Source organism: Macrotis lagotis, chromosome 1, assembly GCF_037893015.1.
Source record: "Macrotis lagotis isolate mMagLag1 chromosome 1, bilby.v1.9.chrom.fasta, whole genome shotgun sequence".
NCBI classification, from domain to species: Eukaryota; Metazoa; Chordata; class Mammalia; order Peramelemorphia; family Peramelidae; genus Macrotis; species Macrotis lagotis.
Window position 1 is genome coordinate 295,486,662 of NC_133658.1, and position 22,669 is coordinate 295,509,330.

The 22,669-nt window shown below is 40.4% G+C and overlaps 1 protein-coding gene across 1 annotated transcript in view; it reads left to right on the forward strand.

The window, feature by feature from the left end:
- COL27A1 (collagen type XXVII alpha 1 chain) overlaps positions 1 to 22,669 on the forward strand; it is a 249,264-nt gene that overhangs the window by 102,687 nt on the left and 123,908 nt on the right. The window contains exons 13-16 of the mRNA XM_074211169.1: positions 4,654 to 4,707; positions 9,756 to 9,800; positions 19,340 to 19,393; positions 20,124 to 20,168. Of these exons, the coding sequence (XP_074067270.1) occupies positions 4,654 to 4,707; positions 9,756 to 9,800; positions 19,340 to 19,393; positions 20,124 to 20,168 (198 nt within the window). The remainder of the gene's footprint in view (positions 1 to 4,653; positions 4,708 to 9,755; positions 9,801 to 19,339; positions 19,394 to 20,123; positions 20,169 to 22,669) is intronic.

Below are 22,669 nucleotides of genomic sequence, written 5' to 3' on the forward strand. Positions count from 1 at the left end.
CATTGCTCCTACTATGCATACTCCTTCCCTAATATATTGTATTTAGTTTGTATATTCTGCACTTATCATTGGTATTCCTATTACTCTTCTGAGAAAATGTAAGTCCCTTAAGGACAAGCACAATTATTATTTTGTCTTTGAATGTGCAGAGCTAGCCCAGTGTCTAGTATTCAGTAGGCATTTAATAAATATTTGATGAATGCATGAATGGTCTTCTTGAGTAGCTGGGTGATATAGAGATGGGGAGAAGTCATTCTTTCTGGATCTTAGCTTCCTCATCTGTAAGGTTAAGGGTCTGGAATAGGTGACCTTAGCCTTCTTCTAACTCTGAAATTCTGTCTTCTAGTTCTCATCTAACTTTGACACTTATTGACTTTATATCTTGCCCCAGATAGGCAATTTTACAGGGGAAAAAGGAAATCTGGCAGGGAATAGCATTTCCAAAACAGGACTAGGTAGGCAAGAGTCAATACTAATTCATTAAGCACCAACCAGGTGTGCTGCACCCTAGAATAAAGGAAAACAGTTCCTGCTCTCAAGAAGCTCACAGTAGATGGGGCAATAATATGCAAGTATATGAATTTAAGTATAAATTGAAAATAATCAACCAAGGGGAGACATTGGCATATAGAGAAATCAGGAAAGCCTTCTTCCCACATTACCTGGGACTTGAAGGAAGCCACAGCTCTTTGACCACTCAATGAATTGTGGGATTGATAGCAGTCATGCTATGGTTGGTCCTTTTTTCTTCTGTCACCTTTCTGTTATGTGCACCCAACCCCCCCCCCCCCCCCAGGACACTTTGAGAAGCATCATCCTGAGTAGAGCAGAAACCTAGGTGTCCCAGGAAAGCCACTGGGCAATGGCTTGGGTACCCATCCTCTGGCAAGCAAACCTATCCTAATGGGCAACTGCTCACAAATTCATTCTATCCCTGTGTTTTGAGGCATCCAGTGGGATGTAAGCTGAGCCACTGCAGGAGGAAGAGGTCCATTAGGAGTGCTAGCACCAGAGTTCTTGCTATGGCCCCTTCCTCAGCAGCCCATTCATAATTCTTTCAGTGCCTGCCAGCCCCACATCAGGAGAAGAGGGTTGAACCCACAGTGAATGAGGCTATCCTTTCACCTTTCTCTAAATCCCAGAGCTGATTCTGGGGTGTCATGCCATGACCTTTTCTATCTCCCTCCCTCCACACCAACTTTGGGCTGGGCTTAGCCTGAGGAAGAGGTAAACTGAACCAGAGAGAATTTAGAGGGACTTTTAATTTATCTTGCCTACTAACTTCAGATAATTAACTGGACAGGACTTAATCCAAGCCCACTGTTTTATAACTGAGGAGGATAACTGAATTTCCCAAAGACAGGAAGGGTCAGAGACTTCATTTAGATCCAAGTTTTCTAACTCCATAGATAGTCCTCCTTTTCACTATACTGTGCTGCCTCTTATTTTCAGATGAAGAAACAGACAGGGAGAGGGGATGAATTTAACTAAAGTCACACAACTAATTAGTGGTGCAGATTATGACTTGAACTCAGGTTCCCAGATCCCCCATTCAATGGAACTTGGAGATAATATGGTTGTAGTCAAAACCTGGAAGAAAATTTAGAGGACATCCATTCTGACCATTTTATTTTGCTGAAGAGGAAAATGAGGGAAGACCTTATAGTAAGTAACAAGATCTGGATTTGAACCTAAGATCTTTAATTTAAACTCTGATGCTCTCACCACTGTACCTTGCTGCCTCCTTAGGACATAAATTGAGGCAGAGAGGCAGAATTCGAAATGGGATGAGTTGGGATCAATCATGGTACAAAATCATGGTACAAAAAAGTTATTGATTTTTTTAAAAAAGTCACTATCATCTCACAGTGACTGTCTGCCTACCCTCCCCAAAATGGAACCCTCCCTTGTCACAAATAATTAAGTAGAATTGATAAAAAAATTAACATATTGACTAAATCTGAAAATGTAAGCCTTATTCCTCATCAACATCCACCATCTCTTTGTTGGTACTTGGAGGCTCACTTGAGTGCTTAGACCAGTCAGGATGACCTGAGTTCAAATCCAACTTCAAACATTTAATAACTGTGACTTAGGCATAGCAAGTCACTTCTGTCTCCCTCAGTTTCCTCATCTGCAAAATGGGAATAATAATAGAACCATTCTCCTAGGCTTGTGAGGGTAAAATGAGATAATATTTGTAAAATGCATTATAACACTTAAAGCACTATATAAAGGCTGGTGGTTGTGGCTGTTATTGTTGTTGCTTTTGTTACAGCTAGGAAATATGCCCTATATATTTACGTTGGGTTGGAACCAATGACTATATTTGAGATAATTATAACTTAAAATAGTACAAATTTTTATTCAAATAATCAACTTCAGGGAATTCATTATTTGAACTGATAGGTACCTAGTTGTATTATTATAATGAGTTTAATCATTTATCACCCTTCTGAAATTTTCCAAAATTATTTTCTTTTGTGGTCATTATGTACAGTGTTTTCCTGGTTTTTTCTTTTCTCACTGTTCATCAGTTCATACAAATCTTCCCAAGATTATCTGAATTCTTCACATTTATTGTTTCTTATGGCACAAAAATGGGGCAGCTAGTTGGTTTTCGCAGATAGGCTGCTGAGCCTGGAGTCAAGAAGACTTCTCCTGCGTTCAGCTCTGGCCTCAGACTCTTAACTGTGTGACCCAAGCAAGTCAATTAACCCTGTTTGCCTTAGTTTCCTCATTGATCAAATGAACTGGAGAAGGGAAATAGCAAATCACTTCAGTATCTCTGACGAGAAAACCTCAAATGGGGTCATGAAGACTCTGACATGACTGAAAAAAAGCTCAACAACAAATGGCACAATGATATTCCATTATATTCTTATGCTATAATTTGTTCAAACATTTCTCAGTCATTACACACCCACTTTGCTTTTGTTCTTTGCTTTTTAAAAAAGTTCAGCAATATTTTTGCATACATGGAACCCTCCCTACTGTCTCTGATCTCCTTGGGGTTGGAGTATATATTTAGTAGTGTATTGATGGATCCTTGCCTATGTTTGATTTAGTGTCTTTTTTTTTAGTATAGTTCCACATTTGCTAATTGCCTTCTTCCTATGTCTGAAGGACTTCTGGATTCCTTTTCTACTGTCTAAGGCAGGGCCTGGTGCATTTAATGTTCGCAAAAATAGGAATGCTTTTCTCTCATCAGTAACTGGTACTTACATGATAACCATGAGCAGAGACTTGGTGCCATCCTTTCTTATAGTTTCCATTTTTCAAAAGGAATTGGTAAGTGGTTGTGTAGTAGTTATGGGGTATGAATTTCACCCTCCACTGATCCCAGACAGGTTCCTAAGAGAAGGGATTTCAAATGAGGTTGAAATATATTTGGTTGAGGGGAAATTGGATAGCATGGAATTGCAAATGTTTCAAGTTCTTAGTTGTTCCATGCTTAATCTAAATTAAAGTTTGAATTTAATATATTTATTTTATTTCTCTAGTAGTCCTAGAAACCAGGGTCTGAATTACTCTCCAATATGAATCTTTATTGTTTGAGTAGTTCAGGCTTTTATTTAGTTAGAAAAACATGTTGTTGTTTTTTTATTAAATTTCCCCTGGAAAACAATGGTTTAAATTCAAAAAGAGGAAAATATTGGATTTCACTTAGCCACAAACTATTCTTCTGTCTCCCTTTTGAAGTCAGAAGGAAACTGTCCCCTTGCTCCAGTGGGGCTTCCCATCTTTGACATGGTTCCCTTTGTTCAAAGGCCTGGCTTTTTTCCATAGGGTAGGAGAAACCTTTATTCAGGGACATAGGGTTTGCCAGAGCCAAGATCTCTCCTCCTTGGCAGTGCTCCTTAATTCCAGAGCTTCCTTGGTGACCTCCTTTTCCTTCTTGACACACTTCATAAACATGGTTCACACTCTAGTCTTAGGGTCTGATAATCTGGGCTTAGTGCCTAGGATTTATCAGAATTAAACTAATTAAACCTCCTATGAGAACAGACAATAGAAAGATCAGTCTTTGGAATAAGGGGGCATAGATTCAGATTCTACATACATAATAATTTTGGGCAAGTCACTTAACATAGAAGGGAGGGAAAGAGATTTTGAAACTTAAATGTTAAAGCTTATTTTTACTTGCAATTGGGCAAAAAAAGATTAAATTAAAAAATTTTAATGGAAAAAATTGGAGGGTGGAATTAGTTGACTTTTCAGGCTCTTCTGACTTCACAGGATCATCAGATTATAGATGAAGAGCAGGAAGCGACTTTAAAAATTGCCTAGGCTAATCCCTTTCTTTAATAGAAGAGGAATCCAAGTTAGATGGCTTGCCTAGGGTTGTACAGGTAGTAAGAGGGAGGCCTGGGCTTTGAACACCAGTCTTCAGACTCCTGATCTTATGTTCTTTGTGCTGCAATGATGTTCTGAAAATCTCTGAAATCTATAAATAGTGTTGCCTCCTTGAGAGAGGATGCAATGATATACCCTAATCTTTGAAATAAAGGAGTAGGAATAAAATGGGAGGTCATCCTTGGATTGCAGTTTGTTCATAACTACTACTTGCCCTGGCCAGAATACTGTGATGACTAGATCTGAAGTGAGCAATGATCTATGTTCATAATTTTCCTCTTTCTCTTATCATTTTAGGGATTTCCTGGTGACTTTGGGGAAAGAGGGCCCCCCGGACTGGATGGCAACCCTGTAAGTGTTTGGAGACAATATAGAAAGAATATTGATTTGGGAATAAGGAAGGGGGGTAGAGTTGATTATGGAGAGATGGCAAGCTATTTGTTTCTGGATCAGAGAAATGAGGGAAAGAAGCATATTTGTTGATTTAAGGCTACTCTGCCTCGTATTGCTAATTCCCCACTGTTTGATTTAGAATCTAACAGGGGATCTGAAATGTTCATATCTCCCTCTTCATTTCCATTTATCTTGGGGTCTAGCCCTAGAATGAGTATATTATATATCACTCTTAGAGAAAGTTTCTGTGGTCTAGTCAGATTATAGCTCCTGGTATATCTATGTGCAGAAAGAGACCAGACAGTAATTAGGAAAGAAATAAAACCTTTCCTAGCAGGTTTGTAGTACCTGCCTTGAAGGTCTTGTCTATCCCATTAAGGGTATAATCAGTTCAAGGGAAGGGAAGAGAACAAACTTTAAAAAATATTTTATTTATTTATTTTTCCAACACATGCCATGCCATGGTAATTTTCAGCAATCATTTTTTTGAAAAGTTTTGAATTTTACATTTTTCTCCTTCCCTCCTCCCTCCCCCTGACAGAAAGCAATCTGTTTTAGGCTCTACATTTATAAACATGCTAAACAATAAATCCATATTAATCATATTGTGAAAGAAAAATCAAATCAAAGCAGAAAAAAGGCATTAGAGAAGATCCATAGCTCTGTCAGGTAATACCTAAGATAATTTTAAAAAATTGAAGATAATAAATTTTGACTTGCATTTAAACTCCATAGTTCCTTTTCCAGATATTTTCCAGGTCTTTCTCATCACAAAATTTTTAAAATTGTCTTTGATTATTGTGCTGCTGAAATAAGCAAGTTCATCATAGTTGTTCATAACCCAATGCTGCTGTTAATGTGTTCAATGTTCTTTTGATTCTACTCATTTCACTCAGCATCAGTTCATGCAAGTCTTTCCAGGCTATTCTGAGCCCTGGCCCTCATAATTTCTTATACAATAGTGTTCCATCATACACACACACACACACACGTGTGTGTGTGTGTGTGTGTATGATGGAACACTATATATTATATATATACATATATATATATATATATATATATATATGTATATATATATACACACACACACACATCACAATTTACTTAACCATTCCCCAACTAATGGACTTTACCTTAATTTCTAATTATTTGCTATGATGGAAAAAGCATAATATAGTTTTTTTTGTACAAATGATTCCTTTCCCTTGGGATATAGGGCTAGTAGTGATATTAATGGGTCAAAGGGTTTGTGCAGCTTTATTGTCTTTAGGATATAATTCCAAATTGCTCTCCAGAATGGGTAGATCGGTTCACAACTCTACCCACAATGCTTTAGTGTTCTAGTTTTCCCACATCCCCTCCAATATTCATCATTTCCTTTTTTAGTAATATTGGCCAGGCTGAAAGGTATGTGGTAGTCCCTGAGAGTTGTTTTAATTTTCATTTATATTAATTAATAATGATTTAGAGCATTTTCTTATCACTATAGCTTTAATTTCTTCATCTGAGAATTGCCTTTTCATTACCTTTGACCATTATCAATTAGGGAATGACTAATATTCTTATAAATTTGACTCTCTTTCCCATATATATTTTAGAATTGAGTCCTTAATTAGAAATACTAGTTATAAAAATTGTTTCCCAACTTACTGTCTTAGTTTTACTATTGGTTGCATTGTTCTTTTGTGCAAAACCTTTTTAAATTTAATATAATCAAAGTTGTCCATTTTGTATTTTATAACATGCTCTATCTTTTCTTTGGTCATAAACTCTTGCTCCCCTTTCCATAGATCTATCAGGTAAATTCCTAGAAGAACAAACATTTTTAAGTACCTACTTTATGCCAGACACTCTGCTAAGCACTTTGCAAATATTATCTGATTTGATCCTCAAAACAACCCTGAGATAACCTTTGTTATCTTCATTTTACAGTTGAGGAAAAGAAGTTAAATGACTTGCCCAGGGTCACACAACTATTAAGTATCTGAGGCTGGATTTGAATTCAATCCATATTGACTCCATGGCCAACATTCTGTCCACTGCACCAGCTAGAGACATAAGAGGCATGTTACCAAAGGAACAGTAGTTCACGAGACAAGGCAAGGAGGTTGAAGTTCCTATTCCTTAATCATTTCTCCTTTTTAGACCTCTTTCCTTCTCTGTTCATTGAAATGCATTGGACTATATGATCTCCAAGGTCTCTCTGAGCCTAGAAAAACCAAGTGGCTTCACTAGGGTTTACCTGTCATTGAACAGACCTGACCGGGTGGATGGTGTCTAGGGCTTCAGACTTTGCAGCTTCCTCCCTGACAAGAGAGTAGAGTGTGAGAGTATATTGGTTTTTCCCCTCTAGGTTCATAGGCAGATTCCTGGTTTGCTCTCTGGGAGATTCTTACCTGGACTCCAGGATATCCATACTTCTGCAAAGCCAAGAGTAACTCAATGCTGGGTGCACAGGAAAATTGTAGTTGCATACTGAGCTTGGAGGTCAATGCTTCCTAGAAACATTTTCTAAATATTTATGGCCAGCAGTTGGTCTTGAATGGAAGTAACATTCTTCCAGTCATTTGAACTAAAGTGGAATCACTCTCCTATAAGAAGAAGGGGGTGGGAAGGAAATCCTTCCATGTTTATAGAGTTGACAAATAATTGGATTGCTCCAAGTTCAGGAAGATGTTCAAATTTGTTTTGGGATTTTTGGCTGCAGAATTGCTAATGGCAGAGCCAGGTCAGGCTGCTCCAGGTCTGGGACCCTTCTTCAAATGCTTCCTGTTCTTTGGACAGACAACCTAGGGCTTTGGACCAAATTGAATGCCCAAGAGATTCCAGATCTGGATGTTGTGAGGGGTGAAGTGTTAGAAGTTTAGCATGGGCCTATGTGCAATACACATTGACCATTCTCCAATTCCTTCCTGAGGAGGCAGTGAGACAAAGATGTTGCTTTATTTCCTTTCCTAAACAGCTGTGCCCAGCTGTGCCCATCAAGGAACTAGCTTTTGGTTTATCCTCTCCCCTCTCCCCTCTCCCCATTAATTATTAGCTATAATATTTTGAAATGAAGAATCACAATTCACACTCCTAAAAATATCTCTCATTGAGTCAGTTAATAATAAAAATAACCCAGTACCTTGTTTTGTTAAAGGAACTCTTCCCCCCCTTCCCTTCCCTGTATATTATAGTGATAAAGCACTGGGCTGAAAGTCAAGAGACTTGAGTTCTAGTCTTAATTCTAGGTGTATGATCCTGGGCAACTAAATACACTTTTATGAACCTCAACCTTCCTTTCCATACAATGGGAATAATATTTCTTTTCCAGTCTAGTTCATATGCAGAAGAGCTGGAAGTGTATAGGACTATAAGCCTACTGATCCAGCCATCTGGCCTTCTCAACTAGTAGATATAGCAGCAAAGATAACTAAATTAAAATTGAAATTATTCCTCTGTGGCAGCATTATTCATACCTTACCTTTGTATGACACATTTATATCTTCCAAAGCAGTTTACATCTGTTATTTCTTTCAGTCTTTACAACTTTGTGAGGTAGTAGGCAGGGCAAACTTTTTTTTTAAATCCATTTTATGGTTGAAGAAATTGATATGCAATGAAATTTGACATCCCTTGGTAAATTAGTGACAGAAACAAAGCTTAGACACACACACACACACACACACACACACACACACACAACCCTCTTGATTCATTGTCTAATGATCATTTCTGGAACTATCAGACATAATTAAACTTGTTTATCCTTTAACCATACCTGCCCTCTAAAGGGGAACTTTCCCTCCCATCCTAGTCATACCACTACCACCACCACCACCACCACCACCCTATCTCCAAAGTAGGGATTTTAAATGGACAATATGAATTCCTTCCTGCTGTCATCTGACATGAAGGTGCTGATGCTGGAAATCCTTTAGCCTTGTCAACTCTTTAGGAAGAACAGAGGGTGATTTTTCCCTGTAGCTAAGCATCTGGGCATCTCTAGTCTAAATTTTGATGGAGGCCCAGAGAGAAAGAGATGGGGATTAGTTGCCTCAAGCCCCACATAGAGTTTATGGTATAAGGAAAAAATCCCCACCAGATAGGTTCAACCCTCTGCTGTTCCCCAGCCCAATTCTGACAGTCTGATTCCATAACTTATTCTGGGGTCTACCCAATGCACTGTAGGTTCTGGCAGAGGGTACCCACAAACTAAGCTGGCTCTTCACCCTCTGTGGGAAAAGGTCATGATCAGGAAAATGTGTCTGACTAGGGTGGGGTCTGAGTTATGAGCTTTGGAGGGTGGGTCCTAGGAGACAAAAGAGAGAAGAGTATTTGAAGTTCAGGGACACAGACATAGCACATGTGTTCAACACTGAGGCCAATTTGGCTAGTGTAAAGGATTCAAGTGAATGAACTCTAAGAACAGTGGGAGATGAATTCTAGGATAGAATATACTATCGGAAGATCCTTCATTTATTCAATTTTCTTTTCTTTTCCTGTCATACACTTCCTGAATTTTCCTCTTCTTTGACACAGAATACTATTTTCATCTCTTTCCACTGAGTTGCCTGCAGAACCATGGGAACACCACAGTAAACCATCTGCCTAGAAAGGCAGTGAGGGCTAGAGTTGAAATCAAGAGAGTCTTGGGTTCAATTCCAGGTGATGATGTGTATGACTGTGTGTGACCTTGGGCAAGTCATTTAACCTCTCAGCTTCAGTTTCCTTATCTATAAAGCAGGGACTAATGATGCCCTTAGTTCATACCTAGAAGGGTTGTTGTAAGGACTAAATGAGACTAAACGAGACTGTCTAAATCAAATGTTTTTCAAAACTTAAAGTTTTCTGTTAATATGAAATAGTATAATTATATTAATGCCCTCTCTAAGAACCTGACTCTGGAAGATACCATCAGCAGAGATGGATGGGCCTAGAGCTGTGGTCCTCCAACAGCCCCAATCCCTTGATATCTTTATCCACGGTCCTTCATTAAGTTTCTTTTCTTTTACTTTTAGGGAGAGCTGGGTGCCCCAGGCCCACCTGGAGTTCCTGGACTTATTGTAAGTATGAGGATATAGCCTAAGTCTAATTTGGAGAGGAGAGGAGGGAATTGAAATCATTCCACTGGGGGGGGGGGTGTGCAGCTGGACTGGAAGTCAGGAGATCTGGCTTCTCTTCTCATCTCATCTCTGTTATTAAACAAATGATCTTGTTTAAGTGAGTGAACCTTCCCTGGGACTCAATTCCAGAAATTTCATTAACTCTTTAGGAAGAACAGGGACTGAATTGTCTCTGCAGTTGAGAACCCCAAGGTCTCTAGTCTCAGTTTCAGTGGAGAGTCGAAGCCACACAGAGAGTTAATGATGTGACTTTGGGGAATGTAATTTGCCTTTTTTTTGGTTCCCATCCCTCAAAAGAAGAATAATAATAAGAAGATATTGGATTAAATCTGGGTTTCCTAACCTTTTTTGTGTCACGTGGGAATCTAAAGTCCATGGACCCCCTTCTCAGGATAACATTCCTAAATGCATAAAACTACAAAAGATAGGATTTTAAAGGAAATAATTAATTAAAATACACTTATCACAACTCATTAAAAGGACCCCTGAAATTGAAGGGTGTTTACTTGGGGGAACAAACATTCTATTCCTCTGCACTTGCCTCTATCTAGCTGACAGACAGGGTCTGTTTTTTGACTCTACTGGCATCTAATTAATTAAATCATGCCCCACCCCAGCAAAGCCATTCTCCCTCTAGTCCTGGGCTTTCGAGCGGCATCTGAAAGGTAACAGAATGTCCCAGAAGACTTGGATCCACACTTTGCTATGGGACTTCAGGCAATTTTTATAATGTGTCTGTCATTATCTAAAGTTCTTCTGTGTTAAGAGTGAGTGTGACCCTCTGTGAAGAACAAAGTGAGAAGTAGAATACTAGGCTGGAGGGAGATTCCTTTCAGGAAAAATTCCTTCCCTGGTGTCCTAGAGACACCAGCCATCTTGAGTTCTAGAATGTTTCACCATAGTTCCCCACAAAAGACCTCCATTGACTTGAACTATGAGAAAGACCATCCTTAGAAAGTAACAGAACCAGACTCCTTGGTCCTGTTAGCAGCTCGCATATTCCTGGGAATTGAAAGCTTGGTCTCTACCTATCCTCTCTGTTGGATTACAAGCTTTTAAAGGTTTCTTCCAGCTCTGAAATTTGGGTTCAGTCCTAAGGCCCTTTTTATCTCTCTGATGTTCTGAGTCTATTAAAACCTCATACCAGTAGAGTCTCATAGGTGAACTTTACCCTTGCTCAGCAATAAGCCCCAAGAGACTGACAACTGTGAGTGACAGCAGCCACAACATCTCCTCTTCCTGGTTCAGGGCTCAAGCCATGCTACCAATAACTGGACCAGGCAAGAGACTGGATAGGACAACTGTGTGAATGAGATTCTCCCACTGCCCAGGAGTGATCCTGGAAATGTCTGTCTTAGCCTTCAGCAAAATCCACAATACCCTCCCCCACATTGAGTCTTCAAGTCTCTGGATGGGGTGGGAAAGAGATGGCTAAAAGGCACTCAGTTGTGTGATCTCGGGCATGACAACACCTCTCAGCCTCAGTTTCTTCATTCATAAAATACAGTTTCATGGCTTTGAGGGAGCTTGAGGAGTTATTGGAAGGAGCAAATCAGATTCAGCAAGTGGTTGGTTAGGGCAATAGGATCACAGGAACATAGGTTTAGAGCTGGAAAAGTATTTCAGAGATCATTTCATCCAACTCCCCTCCATTTTCCATATGAGGAAATTCAGGAATATAATGGGAAAGTGTCTCACTCAAGGTAACAGAGTTAAGATTCAGTTCCTAGATTTCGTGTGTGTGTGAGAGAGAGAGAGAGAGAGAGAGAGAGAGAGAGAGAGAGAGAGAGTGAGAATATCTTGAAGCTGCACTTTGAGGCTGGGCTTGAGGGTCCGGTAACCTTGGGTATCATGGGACAGATCTCTGCCAAGTCTTGAGGGCTGGCACATCAATTTAATTCAATTCAACAAAAAGATATCTCATCTAGTCTTCTGTATCTCAGACACTCTAGAGCCTTGATTATCTATTGCCTGCTTAAAAAAATAAGGTTTCAAGTGGTGATTCACCCCTGTCTAGCCACGGAAGTCTTCCTTCTCACCTAATAGAAACTTTAAGAAACAATTTAACTCTGGTTAAGTGTGGTGAGGCTATATTCAGATCAAATACCTGCGATCATCTCTGAGTCATTCCTTCCCACCCCAGGCTGGAAGAGAAAGATTTTCTAGCAGATTTATAGATTCAGAGACAGAAGACTCAGGAGATGTTATGGATCTTACTTAAAGGCTGAGGTACTGAAAATGAGAATAAGAATCCAGTTTCCATATTCTAATAGTGGAGGATTGTATGACTGGATTTTTCTAGTGCCATCTCAGGGCTTTAGGAGGGGAGTATTGCTTTATCCAAGAGCTGTACTAAAGAGACCACCACAATTAATACACTCTGCTCTTTCTTTTCTGCTTGGAACTTGGGGCCTGGCCCACACAAAGTGCCTTGGGGGATCATCACAGAGAATGAGGTAGAATGGGTTGGTTGTATAAAGCAGTCCAGTAGTCATTAAGAGGGGAGAGCTGTCAGAGCCTGGTCTGGAGCCAGCATATGCTATATCTACAGGAGGTCTGCTACCATTGTCATGGAGAGAGGGGAGACAGTTTGAGTAATTGTTCTTTCCAGCTTTCACTTTAACGAGAATCCCAGACATCCCACTGACCAGCTGTGGGCAGGTTTCTGCATCTCCTGCCGTTGGGAAAACAGTTGTGTGAAGAGACCACCTACAACTAGGGCATAATTAAGAAGTGCCAAAGTCACCCCGCTGCAAAGGCTATTGGTGCCTCCCCTGAGTGGACTGACTTTCCCTTTTAGTCGACCCGGTCAGGCCAAGGGATTGGTCTCCAAATGTTTGTTGGAGCCAGCAGGGTGGAGAGGAAAGTTGAAAACATCATATGCATCAACAGCCTTGGTGCTGTTTCTCCAGAGCCTAGGATAAGCTGGACCCTGGCAGAATGGGTAAGTGATCTATAGGTCTTCCAGGAACTAGAAAAAGCCACAAAATCCTCTGTGATCAGTCCTGACCTTGTTACAGGTTTTCACCTTGGAGGTGCATATGCTTTCTAGGTTAACCATTTTTCCAGACAGCTGTCATCATTTCTGTTAAGTCTGGGACCTATTGGGGGATCTTAAAATATCATGCATGTTTGTATAAGAACCTCATGGAACCCACACTGTGAGTCCTCACTCTACCCCTCTGGTTTTAGCTCCCATCTAAAGCCATAAAGGGAAAAACTGGCTCCTTCTTCCAAATGCTAGCCTACTAGATGGTTGAAGTCATGTCCCCCTCAAACCTTTTCTAGGAGTCAAGACAGATGCCTCATGCTTGCTTTGTAGAAGATATATTTCATAGAATCGTAGAGTTGGCAAAGGACCTTAGGAATGAGTTAGCTTATTCAGCAAGTATTAATTTATTCAGGGTACTATGCTAGGGGTTTAGGGGAAGGAGAGGGGGGAGGGGAAGATAGATTTGACAGATGGAGAAGCTGAGGCCCCAAGAAGAGGTTAAATGACTTTTCTCAAGGTTGAGAATCAAATCAGTGGTGATAGTATGGGGTTTAGAGCCCAGGGCTGCCTACTTATGGGCCAGGACACTTTTCACTAGGCTAAGCCCAGCTGCTAAGGCGTGAAATGTGGCAGAGCTATGGAAATAACTGCCCTTCTCAAGCAAAGGTCCCAGGAGAAGCTTGTGATACAATAGACCTTTTTTTTTTGACCACAGTCATTCCTTCAGACTCATTGCCCTTTCTTGCCAGAGGTAGGGTGAAAGTGGGTGGTGGGTGGGAAGGAGTGTGTAGTAGCTGGGAAATTTTCTGAAGCTGCCTTGAACTTCAGTTCTTCCCCAACTAAAATTCACTTGATTGTGCTAGTGGTAATAACACTGGAAAATCCAACAGAGGAGGCAGAAATGGAGGAAAACCATAGGGACTTTTTTTTTTAACATAAGAAATCTAATTCTGAAGTCTCTCCCCTTGGTCCTAATGGGTTGTGGTTTGTAAAGTTGCCAAGGCCCCTAGAAGGAGCCCACCTTACAATACAAAGAGGGCTCCCCATCCCCAGTTCAATTTCCAGGACTCCCTGGGGAAAGCCTTGACTGCCAGAAGGCAGGAGTGGCAGACATGACAGCCTCTGGCCCCACAGAGACAGTTTCCCAGAGGAGCAGTGGAAGGAAGGAGTCCTTTAACTTGGAACTAAAGGGAAAGGGAGAGATTATGAGTCTGGTTTTCCACAGACTAGGAGGAAGGATGTGGTTTTGGTTGTTTTTTCTTTTTTTTATTTTTTTGCTGAGGGGATCAAAATTCCATTTATTAATAACCGTTTTAGATTAATTCAATGCTTATTTCTTGTGAACCCAAGACTCCATGCATATACATCAAAACCTCATGGAAATCCATGCTGTGGGACTATGGCCTTAAGAACAAAAACTTTTAAGGAATTTGAATAGTTACATTCCCTTGAAATGGGGTCATAAAAGTCTCACTTTATATTAAGTTCTATCTTATAAAAATGTGGTTTGAACATTCCAGATTTAATATGAGGGATTCACAAGGGCATCACTGTTCCCCTGTTTAACCAAAGATCAATAATCGATAATTGTAATTCACCCTAAACAGAGAAAATTTTACCTTGTGAAAAAAAGGCCTAGACTAGACCTACCTTAAGGTCTGGGAGACTTAGGCCCTAGTTCCTACTCTGTACTTTTAATAAGTTACCTCTAGTCTTTCAGTCTTACTTTCTTTTTAAGTGAGACTGACAATACCTGCCTTTGTAACTCCTCTCTCCCAGAGTTTGATGAACTAATACCTGCAGAAGGCCTTTAGAAAGTTTGAAGTTCTCTGGAGATACAATAGCTAATTTTTGTGAAGTCCCTGAAGGAAGGAAAGGAGGAGTCTTCAAACTAAGATAACCCCTTATTCCTAGTCACCTCAATTGTACTATCATAGCTCAACCAGTTCTTTGGGTTCTTACTGCAATTTCCAGCAAGTGCCCTTTCCTCTGAGGATGCCATAGGGAAACTCATCACAGGTCTGTCTGTGCCTCAAGGAAAAAGAGTGTTGTCTATGTGGATTAAAAAATAAGATAGTCTTTTTTGTCTAAAGATTGATGGGCAAAAAAAGTGAATCTGTATCCATTGTGAAAAAAGAAATGTTTGTTAGTCTAAGAAACAAACATGTCCATATCCTGATGGCCAGTAGCAATCTAGGAAAGTATTTATTTGTTCTGGGTCCCCACCCCCCACCCCGTGATATTGGAAATGTGTTCCATTTAAAATTATTCTGTAGTGAAGCCAGAACTTGAATTTGATAAATGATTAGAGTTGACAATAGAAGTGCAAAAGGAACCTCAATGAATGATTTTGCTAATTGTTTTTTCCATGTTTTGGATATTAACCTTTATTTATCTTTAACTCTGATACATAGGGAGAGGGAGGCTGGATTTGTGTTTCATTAGTAAAAGGAATACTTCTTACCAGTGCAACTTATGGTATTAGAGGGTTGCCTAGAGAACTGAGAGGTTAAGTGTTATTTGTTGTTGTTCAGTGATATCTGACTCTTAGTGATCCTTTTTGGGATTTTCTTGGCAGAGATATTGGAATAATTTGCTTTTTCCTTCTTCAGCTCATTTGACAGATGAGGAAACTGAGGCAAACAGAATTAAGAAATTTGTCTGGGGTCACACAACCAAATTTGAACTCAGAAAGATGTGTGTATTCCTAACTCCGGGCCTGGCTCTCTATCACCCATGACAACCAACTGCCCAGCCAGTATGTATTTAAGGCTGAATTTGAACTCAGGTCTTCTTGACATATTCTGCCATCAATTTATCTTTAATTTTGATTTAAATATATATCTGTATATACACACACATATTAGTAGTATGTGCATATAGATATTCATACACATACAATTGAATTCAGCAAATTTTCAATACAAGAGGAAAAAAGAGCCTGCTTCAGGAGCTTCCCTTTAAACCTTTAAACCTCCTTCCCTCTATGAACTCATGAATGTCACAACTGAGAGAGTTCTCCATGAAAGCTTGGAATTAATAGCAAATCCCCTCATCCTATAGAGTTTCTTTCCTGTCATTGCCCCTTCAGTGCCTGTGGCTCTGTGGGGCCTCTGCTGCTATGTTGAGGCTTCCTGAGGTAGAGGTTGTCCCTGTGTCTGAATCCAATGTCCCTGGAGTTCCCAGTGTTGATCCTGATCTGGACTATGATGGTGTTGAAGTTTATACCCTCCATATAAGAAGTCTTTATTTCCAGAGCCCTGAAGAAGGGGGTCTGTGTTCCTGAGAGAGGCCGTTCAGGACTTGTCAGATGCTTACAACCAACCGCATGGCCTCTGGTCAAGGCAATGTTCCTTCAGTCCACCCAGCACTGTTTATTTACACATCACAGGGAGGCTGGGCCCTCCGTCACTGGCTCCCTTTATGAAGAAAGAGCCAGTACAAGCAACAGGGACCTGTTAAAATGCAAAACTCTGAAAAGTTTTCCTCCTACTCTTGCTTTGCTACACAGCTAACACCCCCACTTTTTATCCCCTCTCCTCCACCCAGGTTCTAAACCAAAGCCTCAGTTCCTAATGGGCAGATATCTTGGCAATCAGTTGAGGTTCAATCAATTGCAGATTTTCTTAGCAATTATTAATCTAAATAATTTAAAAACCTGGAGCTCTGTGGGGGGGGGGGGGCGGAGAGGCTTATATTCTTGAGGGTTCCTGATTCAGCCTTTAGAATATTACAGCAATCATCTAATTCAATTCCCTTTTCTTACTAATGGGAAAACTGAGGGCCAGGGAGAAGAAGTGACTTGCTCAAGGTCATAAAATCATAGATTTGGAGTTATAAAGTTGCCTTGAGGTTCCTTAAGTCCAATCCCCTTATCTTGTAGATGAGGAGGTGGAAGGCAGGAAAGTAAAGTGACTTGAAGAGCTCAGTCAATCAGAGTATCTGATGTCTAGTAGCTTCTATTGTGTTGCCTCTTGAAGTGGGCATGATTTCAGGGTTCAGTGAATCAGCCCCAAAGCCACGAGTCTCCTGACTTCTTGCCTGTCATACCTCATATTCTTCTTTCAGGTAGATACCAGCCATTAGTATTGGATCTTTAGTCCTTATAATTTTTGAAGTCAATAAGACCCTGCTTTCAGGCCTTTTTCCAGAAGTCACTTAAAATAAAATCCTTCATTCATTCATTCCCAAGGAGTCAGTGAACTATAACAGAGTATTTGCCCCACCAGAAGCTAACTTCCAGGAAAAGTGAAAAGTGAATCCAAGAGAAAGAGTTTAAGGTCCAAGACCTGAGCCAGCATTATATACCCCTAGCACAAGGTGGAAAGGAAATTTTTCCATAACTGTTGTAGGACTGGAGGAAGCCAAGTTATAGGGGTATGAATCCCTATCAATGGACCTCCAAGCTAATTCTGACTGACTTGAGAAGAGGCTCCATCCAGCCATCAGATGAGGAAATTTATGGTACCCTGAATTAATGGGGGGGGGTGTGAAGATTCTTCTCTCTGCTCTACTTTTTTGCCAAATTCTACTACTTTAGTAGTAAGCTGAGAGCAAAGCATGTAGAAAGTAAGTTAGAAGAATGTACCATTTTGGATTGGACTTTTTAAAGATGATCTTGTATTTGGAAAGCATAAGACAAATCTTTGTTCTCTTGGAAAACTGAGACACAGATGTAGGTCCCAATGGCTGAAATCTTCTGTTTGAGACTGTCCATTCCCAAAGAAGTCCCCTGTCCTGTAGTTGGTGGGAGGGGAGTGAGTCAGCCTCTACAGTCTGTTTGCTTTTTCTGTTCTTGTCTTGTCTGAATCAACTTGACAGGGATTGTGTGGGGGCAGGGTGGAGGGGAGAGAATCGGGGTGGGTAGTTCAGTTGGAATGAGACCCAACAAAAGACCCATGGCTAGAAGATTCAGATCCCTTTTGTGATGTCTGTAATGTCAGACCTGGGATCAGAGGAAAAGCATTACCTGCAGAAGGAGCAACCCCATTGAATCCAAGGTTCAAGCTTTTTTACCTTTCACTGGAATCTTTACATACCAAGACTAATGTCAGATCAACGGGAGAAGTCTCATATGGTCACCAAGGGTTTGGAATTCAGGTATCTCACAGAAATAATATGACTGAGTCAGATGTCTTAGAGGAAGTACATCCTAGCACTTTTTTAAAAACCTTCATATTTGTCTGGTTTAGGGGTTCTTGTGTAAGTCAAAGATGGACTTCTTTGTTAATCTGGTGAAGCCTATGGATTTCCAAAATGATGTTTTTAAATGAATGAAATAAAATACATAGGATTCAGAGGAAACTTTACTGAAATATAGTTATCATTCTTTAAGTTTATTGACCACAAGTTCTTAAGGGTTGTTAAGAACCCTTGTTCTGAGTCTTCATTTTATAGATGAACAATCTGAGATCTAGAAAGGGACTTGACTTGGCCAAGGTTATGCAATGAATAAGTGGCCGAGTTAAGGCTAGACTTCAAGTCTGCTGACTCCTAGTCTTGCTTTGGGAATGAACAGGGCAATTTAGGGAAGAAAGAAGTCAACTGAAGAACATCTACATTAGATTTTTCCAAGCTCTCATGGAGCTTCACTCATTCTCTCTCTCTTGAGGCATTCACCAGCCCTGGGTTCTCATTGTCTGGAACCAGTGGATGAAAGAATAAAATGTCATTCCTTATTTTTCCTCCTACACCTTCCTTCAGAGACATATCCAAGTAACTTGTCAGAGGAACTTGAGTATGTATTTCCAAGCCCGGGGAACCTGTTGAATCCATTACTCTTTTCAAATGACTTCTGCTCCAGTTTTCCACTTTTTCTTTGGCAAAGAGCTGGTCAAGTTTCTTTTATTTACTTTCCCTTGCCACAGTTGAGGAAGGATAATATCTATCTCCCCTTGGTAGGAGGGTAAGCCATAGAGAATTTGATTAGGAAGGTTGAGTCCCCATATTCTGCCCTCTTGTTTGCTCTGTGATCATAAGACTTGGACTGACTCACAGAAAGTAGGGTAACTGAAAGTAATAATCCAATCCAACAGATGAGGAAACCTAAGCCCAGGGAGGTGAAAGGATTTGCTAAAGATCAGACAACTAGTAAACAGTAATAAATGTTGGGTCAAAATTTAAAGCCAGGTACCCTCAGGTATTTTTTTTAATTATTCTCTCTACTTGCCTATCTTTCTCAGTCTTAAGGGGCCTGGAACCACAATGGCAAAAATATTCTCTGTATGACAGGAGAGGGGAAATGGGGATGGAGGCCAACTTTGATGAGAACCCAGAGGAATCTTGGGCTGAATAAAGAACACTGCTCTTTGGGCCCAGGTTCCTTGAAGGTTTCTAATTCTGAGAAGGCTCTGGATTAGTGTGAATTACTAGACCTCCCTTAGATCATAGGGTCATTTGGTCTGAATCCTAGTGGGTAAGGCCTCAAGTGAGACTCTTGCTGTTTCCCAAATAACTCAAGTTTCTTTTTATTTCCCCCTCTACCTAGGGTGACATGGGAGTTATTGGTCCAATTGGCTACCCAGGACCCAAAGGAATGAAGGTAAGTAAACTACTGAAACTGCTATGTCCTATAGCAGGACATAACATTTCTGGCCATTGATGCTATAAATTTCAAGATGTCAGAAACACTCACCTTGAAGGAAGATGGGGATGGAGAGAGGAAAATAAAGCAAGGAGCCTAAGGACAAGAGTCTCGTCCTTTAAGGGATATTACAATCTTGGGACTGTCTCTTCTCTGTTCTTAAACTTGTTGTGATGGGGTCAGAGAGATAGTGGGAATTATTGGATTAACTTCATGAACTACAAAGATGGTAGCCATATGGTACAGTGGAAAGAGCTCTCATTGGAATCAGAGGGCCTAGGTTCAAACTACCTGTGTGTCACTATCTTACCACCTTTTGTCACTTGAGCATCCTGGGTGCCACTATCCTCATATGTCAGTGAAAGACAAGGAGGGACAAGAAGAGGGACAATTAAGGTCAAAATGACCTCTAAATCATCTGGCTCTAGATCTAGGCTTCTCGGATCCTTGCTGAGATGCCCAGTGAAGTAGTGGAAAGAATAGGAATGAAGACAGCTGGCTATGTCCTACTCTGTCCCTGATTGAAGCTGTAATTTGGGCGAGTCATTAAACTTCTCTGGGGCTCAGTTTTCCCCCTTGTAAAATGAGGGCATTGGACTGGACGATTCACGAGCTCTTTTCAACTCTACAATATCTCAGGAACTTGTTTTCTGGAGCTTGGTACTAAGACAGGGTTTCTATCTTGCAGGGACTTATGGGAAACATTGGAGAACACGGACTGAAAGGTGATAAGGTGATCTGAATACTCCCTTATTGCACTGTTATTTTATTCTGCATGTAAACTACTCTTCCATATATCTTCTATTGTAAGCCTCACTTTCCTCTCTGCTAGTGTGTATCCTCTGTACTTTCTCTTCCTCCACTTTCCTCCTAGAGCCTAGGCTTCCCCCAGCCTTCTCCCTGTCAGCACTAGGTCATGGGCAGCAGTGGGAGAAGGTAGCTCTTTAGAACTGAAGGCACATTGTTAATTCAAAAACAGGAAACCATATAATGTATAACATAGTCTGCAGCTAACATTTTTGAGTGTGGCTCATTTAAAGATGTGAAAACCCAGGAGAAAATGTTAAAAAATTGTGCAAACATTTTTTTCTTGTGATTTTTTTGGGGGGAGGACAACCCCCAAGTTCCCCTCTTCTGAAATTTCCATTTTTTCCTTCTGGTTTTCACTTTTCTAAAATATTTCTCTTGCTCTGAAAGAAGCAACTTGGTACAGTGACTTTGGAGCATTTTGGAGCAGGAATGAACAATTGTAACCTTCTCTCTGTGTGTGTGTGTGTGTGTGTGTGTGTGTGTGTGTGTGTGTGTGTGTGTGTGATAAGCTCCTTTGGCTCACTGATGAAATCTATTAACTTCTCAGAAAAATGTTTTTAGTAATTTAAATAAAATAAAACTACATAGGATTAAAAAGACAACAATCATATTGAAATATAGATGTCATAAATTTTATTTTAAGTTTATAGATTCTAGTTTAATAAACCTTGCTTTAGAGAAAGAGGACCTAGGTTCAAATCGCACCTTGGGGGAATCATTTAATCTCCCTTTGCCTCACTTGCCTCAGTTGTAAAGTGAGAGATCAGAGGAGATAGTCTCTCTGAGATTCTGACTCTAATTATATGATCCTAGGAGTTGTTTCTTATGTGATTCAGGTGTATTCAGATTCCCAACATAAATAAGACAAAACTTTATAGAGGTCTCTTTGTCTTTTTCCCTGATTAAAAAAAAGCTGTTCCTTTTTATCCCAGTGACCAGACTCATACAGAAGCCCAGGTTTTCCATGACCTATATTGGATAGGATCCTACTTACAACCACTTGGCACTCTCTGCCTTCTGGCTTGGAGCTGAGCACTGGAACAAAGATTCCCGTTTGAATTGAACAACCCTCCAAATCTATTTTCCCGATTTCTTGGGTAGCTTTAATATTTTTTTTTCTTAGCCCATTTCACTTTGGACTAAGGCAGACTCTTTGGCTACTAGGACATGGGAATCTACATAGGATTTTCCAAATTGGAAAAATCAATTTTTTTAAGACCTGGCTTCTTTATCAGTAGTGGAGTTCTCTCTAGGGTCATGTCCTTAGTAATTTGGCACCACCTCCAGCACCCCAGTGGAGCTACCCCATATTTTACTTGACTTTCTGGGCTCATGGTAGACTAAAATTCAGCCCTCTGATAGGCCTAAGGATTCCTGGCCTACATGAGACACCCTCCAGAAACTAGAACACCACAGGAATTTGTTTTCCCAAATCCCCTTTGTCCAATACAGTCTTGGTTATCTGAATTTCAAGCCAATCCAATATTTTGGAATGGACAAAAAAAAAGGGAGAGAGAGGAGAGATTTTTGAGAGGGGGGAGGTTCTTTTAGGTCAAGTATCAAAATAACCTCATGTATCTAGAGGTCATTTTCCAAAGACCTCACTTATATGGAACTTAAGAAAGAATTAGGAAAAAAAATTTTTTTAATGTCTTTGAACAGCCAGCGATGTTCTTGAATGAAGTCATACACTTTCCAGTCAAGAGAGCCCTTCAGGTCTTTTACACAGACTTGATTTCCTCTTCCAGGATTTCCTCTTCCAGGGTCCAGAACTCCAGGGGTTAGATTTAGGAAACCCATGGCTTCAGATGGGGGGGGGGGCCCAAAACTCACATCTTTGCTTTTGCTCACTTTTTTTGCATTTGAATGCATTTGAGTATGTATTTAGAAACATTATTCTGAGTAGGGGGTTCATAGGCTTAATAAGATGGTCAGAGGGGTCCAGGATACTCAATCAAAGGATGAGAAGCCCTGGACTAGAGACAGGAACACTACATGAAGTCAAGAATCTTCACCATCCAGTTACCTGACCTGATGACCACCAAGGTGAGATAGGATATGAATAGAGAGGAGAAAGGAACCCTGAGTCACTACTGAGGAGCTAAACAACTGACTGGAACCTTCTGCCTCCTGCTCAGAGACAGGAAGCTGAAAGGAACCTGAGAGCTCAGATTCAATTTCCCCATTTTACAGAAGTGAAAACTGATTCAGGATCCTAAGCCCAGGCTTTTGACACCTAACCCTGTTTTCTTGCCACTACACCATGCAAGTGCTACTAGAGAGTCAGGTGTCCTGATAGTAAGCAAAAAGTAACAACAGTGAGGAAGGAGATAACAACCCTAAAAAGCAAACATTATTTAGAAAGCATAGAAGCTTGGGGCCATTGGGGCAGACTGCACACACATCTCAATAGGCCCCAAGGGT